This window comes from Salarias fasciatus, chromosome 22, assembly GCF_902148845.1.
Source record: "Salarias fasciatus chromosome 22, fSalaFa1.1, whole genome shotgun sequence".
NCBI lineage: Eukaryota > Metazoa > Chordata > Actinopteri > Blenniiformes > Blenniidae > Salarias > Salarias fasciatus.
In genome coordinates this window covers 3,158,100-3,171,922 of record NC_043765.1, presented here as the reverse complement: position 1 = coordinate 3,171,922, position 13,823 = coordinate 3,158,100, and the positions used below count along the sequence as shown (strand labels likewise).

The 13,823-nt window shown below is 45.5% G+C and overlaps 2 protein-coding genes across 2 annotated transcripts in view; both read right to left on the bottom strand.

Moving 5' to 3' along the window:
* Positions 1-1,358: 1,358 nt before the first annotated feature.
* anxa14 (annexin A14) lies at positions 1,359-7,013 on the bottom strand. Its single transcript, XM_030120786.1, has 13 exons — positions 6,965-7,013; positions 6,501-6,540; positions 5,895-5,991; positions 5,722-5,810; positions 4,558-4,671; positions 3,776-3,866; positions 3,593-3,672; positions 3,423-3,461; positions 3,152-3,242; positions 2,980-3,075; positions 2,842-2,897; positions 1,654-1,761; positions 1,359-1,535 (listed from the first exon to the last, which is right to left on the bottom strand). The coding sequence occupies exons 2-13, from the start codon at positions 6,525-6,527 to the stop codon at positions 1,476-1,478; spliced, it is 948 nt and encodes a 315-aa protein (XP_029976646.1). The 5' UTR covers positions 6,528-6,540; positions 6,965-7,013; the 3' UTR covers positions 1,359-1,475.
* A 1,191-nt stretch (positions 7,014-8,204) lies between these two features.
* Positions 8,205-13,823, bottom strand: part of crybg2 (crystallin beta-gamma domain containing 2) — a 47,772-nt gene continuing 42,153 nt past the window's right edge. Inside the window, exons 14-24 of the mRNA XM_030121128.1 lie at positions 13,616-13,742; positions 12,689-12,846; positions 12,477-12,603; positions 12,352-12,384; positions 11,998-12,110; positions 11,557-11,686; positions 11,317-11,456; positions 10,553-10,676; positions 10,217-10,375; positions 9,973-10,132; positions 8,205-9,020 (exon numbers count right to left, since the gene is read on the bottom strand). Of these exons, the coding sequence (XP_029976988.1) occupies positions 8,932-9,020; positions 9,973-10,132; positions 10,217-10,375; positions 10,553-10,676; positions 11,317-11,456; positions 11,557-11,686; positions 11,998-12,110; positions 12,352-12,384; positions 12,477-12,603; positions 12,689-12,846; positions 13,616-13,742 (1,360 nt within the window). The 3' untranslated portion in view covers positions 8,205-8,931. The remainder of the gene's footprint in view (positions 9,021-9,972; positions 10,133-10,216; positions 10,376-10,552; positions 10,677-11,316; positions 11,457-11,556; positions 11,687-11,997; positions 12,111-12,351; positions 12,385-12,476; positions 12,604-12,688; positions 12,847-13,615; positions 13,743-13,823) is intronic.

Genomic DNA, 13,823 nt, shown 5'->3' with positions numbered 1-13,823 from the left:
CATGACATCGGCCTCCACCACCATGACCCCGGCCTCCACCACCATGACCCCGGCCTCCACCACACTGGCCCCGACCTCTACCACCATGACATCGGCCTCCACCACCATGACCCCGGCCTCCACCACACTGGCCCGGACCTCTACCACCATGACATCGTCCTCCACCGCCATGAACCCACCCTACACCACCATGACCCCAGCCTCCACCACAATGACCCCGGCCTCCACCACCATGACCCCAGCCTCCACCACCATGACCCCGGCCTCCACCACCTGGGCCCCGGCACCGGCCTCCACCACCATGACCCCGGCCTCCACCACCATGACCCCGGCCTCCACCACCTGGGCCCCGGCACCGGCCTCCACCACCATGACCCCGGCCTCCACCACCATGACCCCGGCCTCCACCACCATGACCCCGGCCTCCACCACCTGGGCCCCGGCACCGGCCTCCACCACCATGACCCCGGCCTCCACCACCATGACCCCGGCCTCCACCACCTGGGCCCCGGCACCGGCCTCCACCACCATGACCCCAGCCTCCACCACCATGACCCCGGCCTCCACCGCCACGGCACCGGCCTCCACCGCCTGGGCCCCGGCCTCCACCGTCCGGGCCCCGGCCTCCACCGCCCGGGCCCCGGCCTCCACCGTCCGGGCCCCGGCCTCCACCGCCCCGGCACCGGCCTCCACCGCCCGGGCCCCAGCCCCGGCCTCCACCGCCCGGGCCCCAGCCCCGGCCTCCACCGCCCGGGCCCCGGCCTCCACCGCCCGGGCCCCAGCCCCGGCCTCCACCGCCCGGGCCCCAGCCCCGGCCTCCACCGCCCGGGCCCCAGCCCCGGCCTCCACCGCCCGGGCCCCGGCCTCCACCGCCCGGGCCCCAGCCCCGGCCTCCACCGCCCGGGCCCCAGCCCCGGCCTCCACCGCCCGGGCCCCGGCCCCGGCCCCGGCCTCCACCGTCCCAGCCTCGGCCTCCGCCGCCCCGGCCTCCACTGCAGCTCCCACAGCAAACGGTACGACCGCCATGACGTCTGCTCCCGGATCCTCGACCACCACCATGAACGGAGGCTCACAGGCCGAAGCTGCCGCCCTGCTCTCTGCAGTGTCGCTGTTATTCAGCACGCTGTGTGTGTGAGCAGCTCTCAGTGAAAGGATGAACCCATACCCTCTGTTATTCTCTTATTCTGTGTATTTTCAACGTATGATTAATAGATGTCCGACTGTTCTCATCTTATTTATTTTCAAATACCACCAAAAGAAGAAGTTTACTAAGTTAAAAGGAAAAGTCAAATGTTCTTTCTTCTTATATTTGCACAGCTAATAATTATTGATTTAAATATAAATATGGAATCATGACATTGATATGAGAATGCAGTTTATTAAAAGGTTAATATTCGTTACATTATATTAGACTGTTTATGGGTGAAACAGGGTGATATAAAAGAGATGAAACAAGGAAGAAAATGTGTGTTTTTTCAGTCTTCAGATCGACAGATGGCGAGCAGAGCCTGTAGATGGTCTTGTTTGAAGTGTTTCTGCCGTGAAAAAGAAAAAAAAAATGTATTTTTCTATCAAACCTACACTTCTAAACATCTACCCCATCATAACCACAGAGAGAGTTATGAAATGTGTTGAATTCTTAGTGCAACTCACCTGTAGAGCGGAATACAGAGAGGTGCCTGTTAATTTCAGGAACGCAACTCGGATGCACAGGAGGTCTTCCTCGCTGTGAGACACCATGATCCCATGAACCACCGGCGTCTGCAGAAGATTTAACATTACAATCTTCTGTAAAACCGAAACTATTAACGCTCAATTCATTCAAGATCAGTCTTTCGATTTACTCTCGCTGAAAAGTTAATGAGTGATTCTTCAAGCATCTCAAAGTAAATATGACACTGTTTATGGAGCATGAGCTGAATGGAGAACAGGATAATATAATAACTAATCACAGTTCAAACACACTTGTGCGTGAATCAATGTGTTTTTCAGTCATCCGGACCAGAAAAACTGAAAAAAACATTGAAAAGTTGCCCTTCTGGCTGCTATAATATACTAAACTTCAACTTTAAGTGTAATGTAATGACTTTAAACATCTTTTTCTGAGATAAAATAGAAAAGAGTGCAATAAAGGTATGTTAAACCTTCTTTTGAATGTTGTTATTATGTTTTACTTAACTTTATTTAACTACCTCGACCACATCCACTACGACTACTACTGTCAATAAAGAACCAATAATGGCAAAAAGTATCAATGAAGTTCCAGTAGTAGTCAAAAACTGTAAATAAAGTACTGCTAATAGTGAAAACGTATAAATAAAGAACCAGTAAAAGTTTAAAAAGCATCAGTAAAGTGCCAGTGATTCCCTCCCATCCACATAAACTCCAAAAATGACTGAAAATGGCAGAAAACTTAGATATTTTGAACCTCGTTCTTAACTGGTAAAAGCCGTTTCCCATCTGAATAGTGGAAAGATGTGAAAACGTTTGGAAAGTTTAACTCTCCAGCTTAAAGTCTGACAAAACCTCATGGCATTAAAACAGGCCTGACTTTTTAAAATGTCAAAAAACTCCCATTCACTCTACACGGCAGATTTTTGACAGTTTTCTGCAGAAATGGTTTGCTAAATTGTTAAAAAAAAACACACACACACACACACACACACACAAACAAACACACACACATGCACACGCACACACAACACAGCAGAGGAAATGTGCCAGAGGACCGCAGTTTTTGGGCCTCGCCTGTTTCAATGGGGTCTTAAATGAGGTCTTTTTTGAATTTTCAGGGGTGTGAAAGGGTTAATTATCACAGTTCAGTCTTCTGCAGTGTCTCACCTTCATTGTGGAAAGCCTCTTGGCCAGGAAGGCAGCAGGGTTTTCAATGCACTGCACTGTGGAAACACAGACAATAAGACAAACATCTGGTCTGGCAAAGCAGAAAACACAAGAACCACATGCCGAAGCATTTCTTACCCAAAATGCTCAAACCCAGTCGGAAATCTCCCGTAAAGCGTTTCTCCAGGATGTGTTCCAGCGTCTGTCCGGTCTCCATCTCCAGGCCCATCAGCACTGCGGGAGAAACGCCACGTTAGCAGGTGATCACACCGACGACCGGCTGGAGGAAGGAACACAGCCGCTTGTTCACCGTTGTTCAGGTGATCCGAGTCTCTGGAGGTCAATATGTCGATCCACGGCCCGGCCTCAGCTTTCTTCCCATTCAGAGATGCAGAGAGAAGCTACATTTTTGAAAAACAGAAAGAACACAGTACTTAGTATGTCTTTAATTTTGTAAATTTAGCATAAAAAAAATTACAATAAATGAGGTATAAATTCAAAATACACCAACATTCTGATCCTCATCACCTCTCACTGAAAACCACAACATGTTTTTATCAAAGCATGAAGTGAAATTCTACCTCGATATCTTTTTGAACCACACCAGCAACATTGCCTTTCTGTGGGAAAAGAGGAACAAAACACACAGTTAAAGACTAGAATGAGGCTATATCAGCATGAAAGAACAGAACCGGGAAGAAAAGTTGTGTTAAAGCATAAAAATAGTTCCATGAAAACCGACTGCAATTACATTTAGCAAAGCTAAAACCAGCTTCTCAAAGTCTCCACTGGTTTCCCCTTTCAGTTCCTTGGCCAGGTCCTTCTTATACACTGAAAATAAAGACACAGAAAATCACAGGGGATCAGGAAACAGGAACAGAAAAGTTGCACATTGACAGATTGTTTGATTTGCTGAAGTTTGTCTGTGACTCACACTCTTTGTAAACAGCCTTGATTTCCTCGAGCTGCTTTCCAGACCTGGTGCAAAGGATCTCCATCAGGGCCTCCTCATCCGTGCCCAGACCCTGAACACACAGTTTGAGCGTATAAAACTAAAGTTACGAATGTAACTGTGGTTCCACGGATCCCGGATGACCGCCAGAAGGCGGTGCTGAAAGCGTATGAGCAGTTCGAGTATGTATATGTACATCCAGACGTCGGGGCGCAGAACAGGTGTTTGTTGATTGGGAGATTGGGATTATTTATCTCTTTATCTACCGTCTCTTGATCCTCAATAATGCCTGCATTGGTTTGAATTTGTTGGATTCTCTTTTTCATGAAGAAACCGAACCTGGCTTGGAAACCAGAATTTATTGTTGTTCCTGGGTCACCCAGGGGTCATGTGGCATGCATACTGAACTGTGCATGCAAAGCGCTTTCAGTACCGCCCTCTGGCGGCCAGGAGGGATGACATACAACATGCTAGCTTACATACACACTCACGCGCTTCAATTTTCATGCCATTCGAGGTCATTGCAGTGAGCTAAAAAGCATTTCTTACACATTTACTGTGAACTCTTGACCGACCAACCGTGTCCCAGATTGTAACTTCAAGTCTTCCCTAAAACTTTACTGTTTTTCTTAATGTCCGCTGAAATAGAGCGCGTAAACAAACTGAGAAATAATAACACACACGCAGTACAATCATCATCCAGGGACTAGCTGGAATATGACGCGGTAGCCGTTTCCTCGACTTTGAGGCGAATCCAGGCTCACCGCCATGGCCTGCTGCAGTCGCTGAGCTTCGTACGGAACAGGAGGGACCAGCAGGCTCAGCAGCAGCGTCTCCACATCTCCAGACAGACATTTCTTCAAGGACGATGCCAGGTCCTGCACGGGATGCCACAGATTCAGAGGTAAACATCACCTCTGCTGACTGTCAGTGTGAAGAAGCATCATGAAAACGACAGGCCTTGATTTATAGAGCTAAAGTTCAAGTTTAGCTGTAAATACACCAAACTCCAGACCAAGGATGAACTTTGTTAGGAATATTTATATAAATCCTAATAAAGCCAACCTGTCTTACTGTGACACCCATGAAGCATTATTGGACTTAAAAATGTTAAATTTTATAGTATATATAACAGAAGCAAAGCTTTCTGTGATATTTTATAACAAATGGACTTTGAAAATAAAAACAAAACACATTTAAGTGTGCCTAAAGCTGATATAGTGAAATTAAAAGGGGTTGAAGCATAAATGGGTAATGTTTGGCTGTCTTTCCATGACATGTATTTTACCTGTGATCAAGCACAGTTTCAGCAGTGTTAACTGTAGTTATGCTGTTTCCACCTCTAGTGTGTCACAGTTTCCAAAAGACTGCTGTCAAGAATATCACAGACAGCGTCAGCCATGCGGCACTAAACTCAGTAATGAACGGTTTCCACACGAGTCACACCCGACATACCTCCCAGACCTACTGATTCACCAGTCGACCCTTCACAGGTGGGCGTATAAAAGGATGTTTGACATTCTTTAAGCGCCGCGCCACAACAGAGAAAAACCGTAAAGTTTAGCTCTACAGGTTATTACGGCAGTATTTCACCGGTCCGGGTCACTGGGGATCAAAACGTGGTCCCAAACCCTGGAGCAGCACCTCTGATGTGGACCGTCCTGTCATGAAACCTGCTGATGTACTGTAACCGTGCACGTTTAGAGTGATTCCTCGCCGTCTAACCACAAAGCGAAGCTCGACTCCCTCTCCAAACAAAGGCGTGTTCAACCAGTTGGAACAATATTTAATCAGCAAACAGTTAAAATGTGCAAACACACACACACACACACAAACACACAAACACACACCCCTCCTGTGCAGTGTCATGAGGCTGAGAGATACAGATCTTTAACGTTTCGGGGGAGTTGATGCTGCTCTGCATTCACCTTGTGCGTCAGCTCTTCGAAGGTCTGAGCGATCACTTGTCTCTGGGCGTTGTTTCGATTGGTCAGGATCCTCACCAGAGTCACCGTGTCTGAAGGAGGATCGGCGTGTTTTAGAGAAAGAAAACGACCCTTCGTCCTGGAGAGGTCAGGAGTGACGAGAGAGGCTGATGTACCTTTGCTGTCCACCGCTGCTTGGATCGCCACGGCGTCTCTGTCGGGGTGGAAATTGGAGAAAGGACGCACCGTTCCGAGGGTTCCCCACAACATGTCCTGTGATGAACAGAGAATGTTGGTTCTGTAAATTATCGCCATATTTATTGATATTGCTAATGTGTTGTTTGTGTGTCTCTTAATTCCTTCTAATAATATTTTATATTTGTGCCTTTTTAATTCTGTTCCTTCTTTAGTCTATGTCTACACCTCCACCAAAACAAATTCCTCATATAGGCTACTGTACTTGGCAATAAACTTGTTTCTGAGAAGAAAGGAAACTTCTCACAGCTGATAACACAAAAAGCTTTGTTTGAATTAAAGGAATGTCAAATCTTTGTTAAAAGAATCAACTTATTGATTATTGAAACAAAACTCATGAGCAGAATTCAAGAAAAATGCATAAAACTACAAAAGCCTCCTTATTTACAATGAGGTGAGTGTTTGTAATTCCTCGCTCCGCCTTGCTGGACACACCAGACCTGCAGATAAGGCTGTCTGCTGTATTATCTACAAATGTGCATTCTTAGTGGGCAGAGTCAGAACAGGAAGGGCAAAGGTCGACTTACATAAGAGCTGTAGTACTTCAGATCCATGGCTTTATTTAATCTGGGAATATGAAGAAATACACGTCAAAACATAGAGGATTCAACCACAGGTGGTTTTCACGCTCAGGTAGATGTAAACACACTGGTGATCAAGAAAAGGATAATGGTTGCATCTTTTAGATCTAAAACAGGAAGCTGGGTAAGAAAAAGGACAGGTGCTTGCAGTCAACTAAATTAAAAACGACTAAATTAAAAATACTCGATGCCACAAAACGTTAAAAAAATACTGAAATTCCTCACTGTTACAGAAACTGAACTGCAGGTATAGAAAGAAAATGCTAATTTCATGTCTTATTTTAGGTTTCATTCGATTATCTTTTACATGACTGATAGAACAAACAGCAAAAACCCCAAAACAGGACATTGTTTAATTCATTCGGACAATATTTTAACCACTTCCTGAAGAGAAAAGCAGATTTTCTTACCTGTAACAGAATCCTGATGCGGCAGCAGGGAGGAGTGGGAGAAGCGGAATCAGCCGCTATTTAAGCCCCGCCCACCTGGAGCCACGCCGGCTCCCGGTACGCCCACCCAGCTGTCAATCAAAGCGCAGACCAATCACAGCTCAGCATTCTCCTGCCATCGTAAACGCTCGTGTTTCTGGTGAAATACTACCACGTTCCTCAAAAAGAAAAGAATCCAGACCGTCAGGTTTGTTTACAAAAGACAATCTGTAAACTGTACCTCTCAGGTAAATGAAGGAGTAGTTTCAGTTAAAATAATATATTCTACCATTCTTTTCATGTCTAAAAATTGATAGAGTTCTTTAATTGTCAGAGGTACAAAAATAAAATGTAAAAATTTTATAAAAGAGGCATCTGATAAGAAAAGCCACCTTGTTACATGCCAGCCATCTCTTTGAGATATAACTGTTGGGTGTGGTTTCTCTCTCTCTCACACACACACACACACACACACACACACACACACACACACACACACACACACACACACACACACACACCCACCCTCTGAGACCTGAAATTTAGACTGTATCAAAATGAGTTAACAAAGAGGCTTTTCAGCTCCTGTGATTTTAAATGACAAAGATAGCAATCTGATACCAAAAAAAAAAAACAAAAAACCATCGTGAACGCCCTTTTACTGTCATTCAAGAGAAAGGAGACAACAAGATCAAGTTCATATTCACACTGATAAAACTTTCCAGATCAAGTATTTGACTGTTGCACAACAACAACAAAACAGTGAAATTACAGTCTGAATGACAGTAAAACGTCATGGTTCTAACAGTCTGAATCCGTTTGCTCGTCTTTCAACGGTTTTCCACCCTCAGGATCCACAGAAACATGAGACCTGTGTGGTTATTCCAAACAAAACAGATCTACAGCAGCCCGACGTTTCTGTCACTGAATAAAACTCTCTTTCATCAAGGCAGACAACCACTTGTGTGTGTGCGCCGCTACCATTATGCTGCATCTTTTGAAAAATTACATTTATTTTAGTTTTTAGTGGTTAAACTTGGATTTGAAGTAGAAAATTTCAGGAAATAGACTTTGTTTATTTCAAGTACTAAATTACATGTTAAAGGAATAAAAAAAAAAATCAAAATTTGAGTCTTAAAGACAAATGTTTTTAATTTCTAAAATTAAGTTTGTCCTTTAAATGCTGTAATGCAGTTTTTATTGGTTTGGTGCAAAAAGGACAATATGAAAATATACTGTATATACCTCAAGATAAAACATGCAAATCAAACACATTTATATGTATCTTTATTTAATATTTTAAAACCTCTCCCATTTACATTACAGTTGAGATCTTTTGTAGCAAATATGAACATACTGTGGGTAACACACACATACACACACATTTATGTAACATAAGACTTTCATAAAACACGTCTGATACAAAACGACCCAGTGGTTTATATGTTGTATTCACACACACGTCCCAAAAATGTAGTGAAACAAGCAATAAAGTACTAAAGAGCATCAACGTTTCTTACATACAACATGTGTTATTGGCTTCATTCCTCCAGTGTCAGCAGGAGATTTAAAGCTGCGAGGACGAACTACGGGTGCAGGCAGAGAAGCAGCGTGGGCTCAGGTTGCACAAAGAGTCAGGCTTGAATACTTTAACTGCTGGATAACAGGTCAACTGGACACAAGCGTCTATCCTGAACTGAGACTGAAATAAAATTGCATGATATGGGCTGAAAAAAAAAAACCTAACAAAATACAAAAAAAAGTGGGGGTTTGGAAAGCAGTGGTGCAGCTCGTCAGGGCTTGTATTGCTTCAGTGGCTTCTCCTCTGCTGCTGCTGCTGCGCTCACACAGTGCATGTAACCAGACGTTCAGAGGAAATCGTATCTCGCTTCGCGAGGAGGCAGTGGCACAAACGGTCTAGTGTTCTGGAGTGGTCAGTCCGATGGAGATCAGAGCAGCTCGATCTTCCACTGCTGGCTCGGCCTCTCGTCGCCCTCCGGCATGATCACCACGTGGTCTTTGTCGTAAGTTTTCCCACCTGACGATCAGGGAAAAACAGTTTTCAAAACATCACAAGTGGGGAAAAAATGCTCTGACTTTCAAAATTACATTTAGACACATAAAAAAGACGTCAAATCAGACTCTTCGAGATGATCCAGAAAATCTGGGAAGCTGCTTGAAACTCCCACTTTTGGTGTGTTATCGAACTGCTGTTTGGCTTTTCTGCAATGTTTTGGAAATCTCAGGAAGCAAGAACAAAACTATAGGAAACCACGATGTTGAAGTTTGGAAAATAGAGGCCAACTTTTCGCAAAATGAGACAATATAACATTTGAGCTCCACCAGGACATCGGAGGATGATTTTGAAGTCAATTCTTTAAAATTCAGGCAACAGAAACTGTCTGCATCTAAAAAAAAAAAAAACTACTATAATCTTAAAAAAAGTCCTTTTTTTAATAACCCTTCTGGTAAAAAATAAAGTGAAATATCCCAAAACTCCTATTGCCGCTGCAGTCTGCCTGTTTCCCCAAACTCACCCTGACAGCACTGGAAACATTTCAAAGAAAACACTGATTTCTGAACAAATTTCTTCAGAGTAGCGGATATATGTTCTGGAAACTGATTCTAACAAAACATTTCCTCTTTCAATTATCGGTCAAGGAGATTTAACTTTAAATTCAGTTTCAGTTCTTGAAACTAAACATTTTCTGCTCCTTCTGCAGGGAAACTGAAAACGTTTCCCTGCAAAATAAACGAAGCTGTGCTCCGTTTGTCTGAGCAGCAGTTGTTTGCACAGAAGTTTGAATAATATGAATACAAATGGATCGGTCAGCTGTAGCCCTGCAGAGTCTGGATGTTCTTCACGATTCAAAACAGGTGCATTCAGATGGAAAAACTGAACCAAATGAAACTGCAGCTTTCAGGATTGATTAAAAACGTGAAAACTGGAATTTCACACTTCAGACGAAGCCATTCCCACGCGTTTGTACCTTTCACGTCCAGGATGAAGCCGGGGAAGGTGATGCTGGAGATGAGCCCCACCGTCTGGGCCGTCCAGGTCTGGATCGGCTGCCTGGTCTCCGTCCACAGAACCACCTTGGCCCCCGCCTCCACGTTCCCCATCACCTGCAGCGCCATGTCGGGCGCCATCTGCCGCAAACACACAACGTTCAGGAGTCGTCCGACAGCAGACGACGGAAACAAGCCATGATTGTTTCCATCTTCTCGGAGTACCTTGTTCTTCAGCAGCCCCTCCTGGTAGTACCAGATGTCGGTCATGGGCTCCACCTGCGGCGCCGCCACCACTCGGCCAGACTTCATCTCCTCCACGCCGCCCTGGACGGACAGGTAGTTCCCCGTCTCTCTGTTCTTCACTCGGAAAAAGCGGCGCTTCTGCAGGGGGGAAACAGAGAACGTCTTACTGTCTTATGACAGAGCAGAAGACATCGACTTAATACTTTCAAACTCAGCAACGCTGAAAAGCAGCATGTCTGAATTGGAGTGTACTGCTTTATTTAATGTTTGCTTCGATGCTGAAGCAGAGAGGCAGTGAAGCTGAAGAGGACGAACCGGTCTGACGGGGTACATGGAGCCGACCGCGCTCAGAGCGCTGAACTTCGGCCAGTTCGTGATCTCAATTGGTTCAAGCAGGAACTGGCGCCCCCTGTAGTTAGAGTACTCGCATATCACCCAGCTGAGAGAGAGAGAGAGAGAGAGAGAGAGAGAGAGAGCGAGAGAGAGAGAGAGAGATGGTTTGTTAAAATGCATTGCCTGTTATAGAAGGGAAAGAAATCAATGTCCCATTTCAGATTTTGAACATTTCCTTGATGATTTGGCCGGAATGGAGCATCTTGACGGCCGTTTTTGGCCCACGGGCATTATGTTTAACACCCCTGGTGTACTCCGTGATCGACTGATTTATACACAACGATGAACAATTTGATGTGTTTCAATCAGGGCTATTTCATTCATCGTTTTAGTAACATTTTCTCTTTCAAACAAATTAAAGTCTTCCATCTATCAATGGCGGAGCTGTGACGCCGATAGTGAAATCATTTTTCAATGTAATGAAGTCAGTAACAATTTAAATAAAGTAGAATAAAAAAGAACCTTTTCAGATGTAACTATTAATAAATTTGGCTGCATTTCTTGGAAATAAGGTTGGTTTTTTTCCAGATTAGGTATAGTGGATGAGACAGTTGCCATATTCATTAATTCATTGAGGAAACGGTGCAAAGCTCTCAGTCATGGTTGTAAAAACTCCTCTGCTACCTCATTAAACGATGGGCTCTATTACATTTCTAAAGGCCAAACTGTGAGACGCCAGCGCTCACCAGCCGCTGTTGACCCTGACAGACAGGATGTGGTTGTTGAAGCCTTCCTCCAGCATGCTGAGGACTTCATTCTCCATCGTGATCTCTCGGCCCTCCAGACCCTCGAGGCCAAACAGGGAGATGGAGGGAACGGAGAACAGCTGCACATGGAAGAGGAGGGGACAGGAGGGTCACAGTGAGGACGGCAGCGGAAACAGAAAGGCTTTCTTCTTCTTCTACTTCACAGGCCTGCTTCCTCACCATCGGGACGACCTTGGCGGAGCGGATGAAGCAGCCGGGAGGGCAGCCCATGCTGGTCAGATTGGGATAATCTCCCTCGGATAAAACGAACATGGCGCCGGCGAACTTATAGTTCTCGTAGAGCACCCAGCTGAAAACAGAGCGGCGAACCGTCAACCCACAGACACACAGATCAACTGCACGGCCTCCCGATCACCACACTGGGAGTGTCTCATCAATATTCAGCTTCCCGGGTTCAGAGGGAATTCTGCACAAGAGTGAAGCCCAGGATAGCATGATTTCACTTTTTCTCTAGAAAATTATTAAAAACAATTATCTTCTGTTTTTAGACAGCATACAGCACCATTCATGGCTTTTTTAAAGAAGCCACAAATGATTGACTCTACTTCCCCCTCCTTCCATCCTCTCAACATGTTTCCACTCTCTCTGCTCGATCCTCACCTTCCACGCGCCACTCGGCAGGATTTGGTCAGCAGTTTATCCGGCAGCGTTTCCTGGTTCAGGTTAAAGACGTGACATTCGCCCTGGAAGTCCGGCTCCGAGTACAAGAGGATCTGACAAAGGAAAGAAGAAAAACTTCAATCATCAACTTCAATCAAAGTCTTATGATCATATTAGAAAGCGATGACATCTAATACATAAAGCCATCAAGTTTTTATTGTCATACTCAGTTAATCAGATTAAAAAAAAAAAGGGTTTTCCCCAGAAGAGTGCATAAACAACCTCAAGGCAAATAATTAAGCTGTCCTGGAGGAGACAAAAGTTAAAAATTAAGGTAAATGCTGACATACTGACCTCGTCTTTGCTCTTCACACTGTCGCCCGGCGCCTAGAAACCAACAGAAGCAACATGTCAAAAAACCCACATCCTGCGTTTGGCGTCGGTATCTGACCGGCGGCGAGCCGCACGGCGCCCCTCACCAGCAGGATGGGCTGGACGGAGCAGATCCGGGTGTCCGCAGAGCCCCAGTCGGCACAGTTGTTGTAGAAGCCCTTCTCCAGGACGTACTGGTTCCCGGAGAAGTCCACGTGGGAGTAGGCGATCCACCTGGAGGGGGGGACGGACCGTCAGCTGCACTGTGGGGGGGGGGGTCCTGAGAGGGGAATGCGCCGCGGCGTGCGTGTGAACTTACGCCCCGCTGAGCACGTGGATGGAGCGGGTGGAGGTCTTGTACTCGAAGAGCTCGACGTCCGGGATGGCCTCCGTCACCTCGAAGGTGTTCTCCTCCTGCACGCCCTCCTGGTCCTCCTCCGGCTGCTCGAACATCACCATCAGGGGGTCCGTCAGGTCCTGACAGGGGGGAGGGGGGGGTCACACAGTTCAGTTCAGTTCATGGGAAGTTCTTCTCTGTTGTGTGTGATGAAAATGTCTGTATTTTCAGAAAAACCAACCAATTACTACAGAAAATAACCACAACCTCAACAACACAAAGCCCATTTAAATGAAACCTTCTGATGAAAAATACAGACAAACGTTTGCTACTCCATAGAAAGCTGTTTTTGGGGCTTTATGTTTGGCCAAGTTGGGGCCTCTTGCAGGGCCGGTTTTGGCCCATGGGCCTTATATTTGACAGCCCTGCTTGAGACCACAGATCGATTCAGACATGGGATTCTCAGCTGAGAGAATTCAAACTTCAATTTCTGATTCAGCTTTCTTTTAAAACTGTGGTTTAAAAAGTCTGTCATCCAAAAAAAAAAAAAAAAAAAAATTTTTAAATTGAATACTTAACATTTTTAAAAGAACGATAGTTACTTGTTTTTTGGGAAATAATCTTAAGCTGTGAATCCGAGACAACATAGTTTACTACTAAAGAATCAATAAATTGGTTAATTTAAGAAGACAGAAAAGCCAAAAATGTCAAAATAAATGTATCCTAAACACTTTGTGTTTGTTTCTTTCAATTCCTGTATTGTTTTGAAGTAATTCATGATTTAAAAAAATGAAGAAATTGAGCTTAAAATATAATATAAATTTGATTAAAACACCATCAGATTCCATCTCTTTCATTGACGCTACGACTCCATGTTTGGTTCACAGGAACAACCGCCGTCCAACTTACCGCTCGAATGACCCTGACGGAGCGCAGCTCGGCGTTGCAGCCGCCCCACACCCTCCAGTCGTGGTACTCGCCCTCCTCCAGGAGGTACTGGTGTCCCCGGAAGCCCTCCTTCTCGTAGCCCACCCAGCTGGAGCCAGAGACAAGAAGCACGAGGATGAAGACCCCGCCACGGCTCTGCCGCTTTGATTCATCCGTGTCCTTCTCCGCA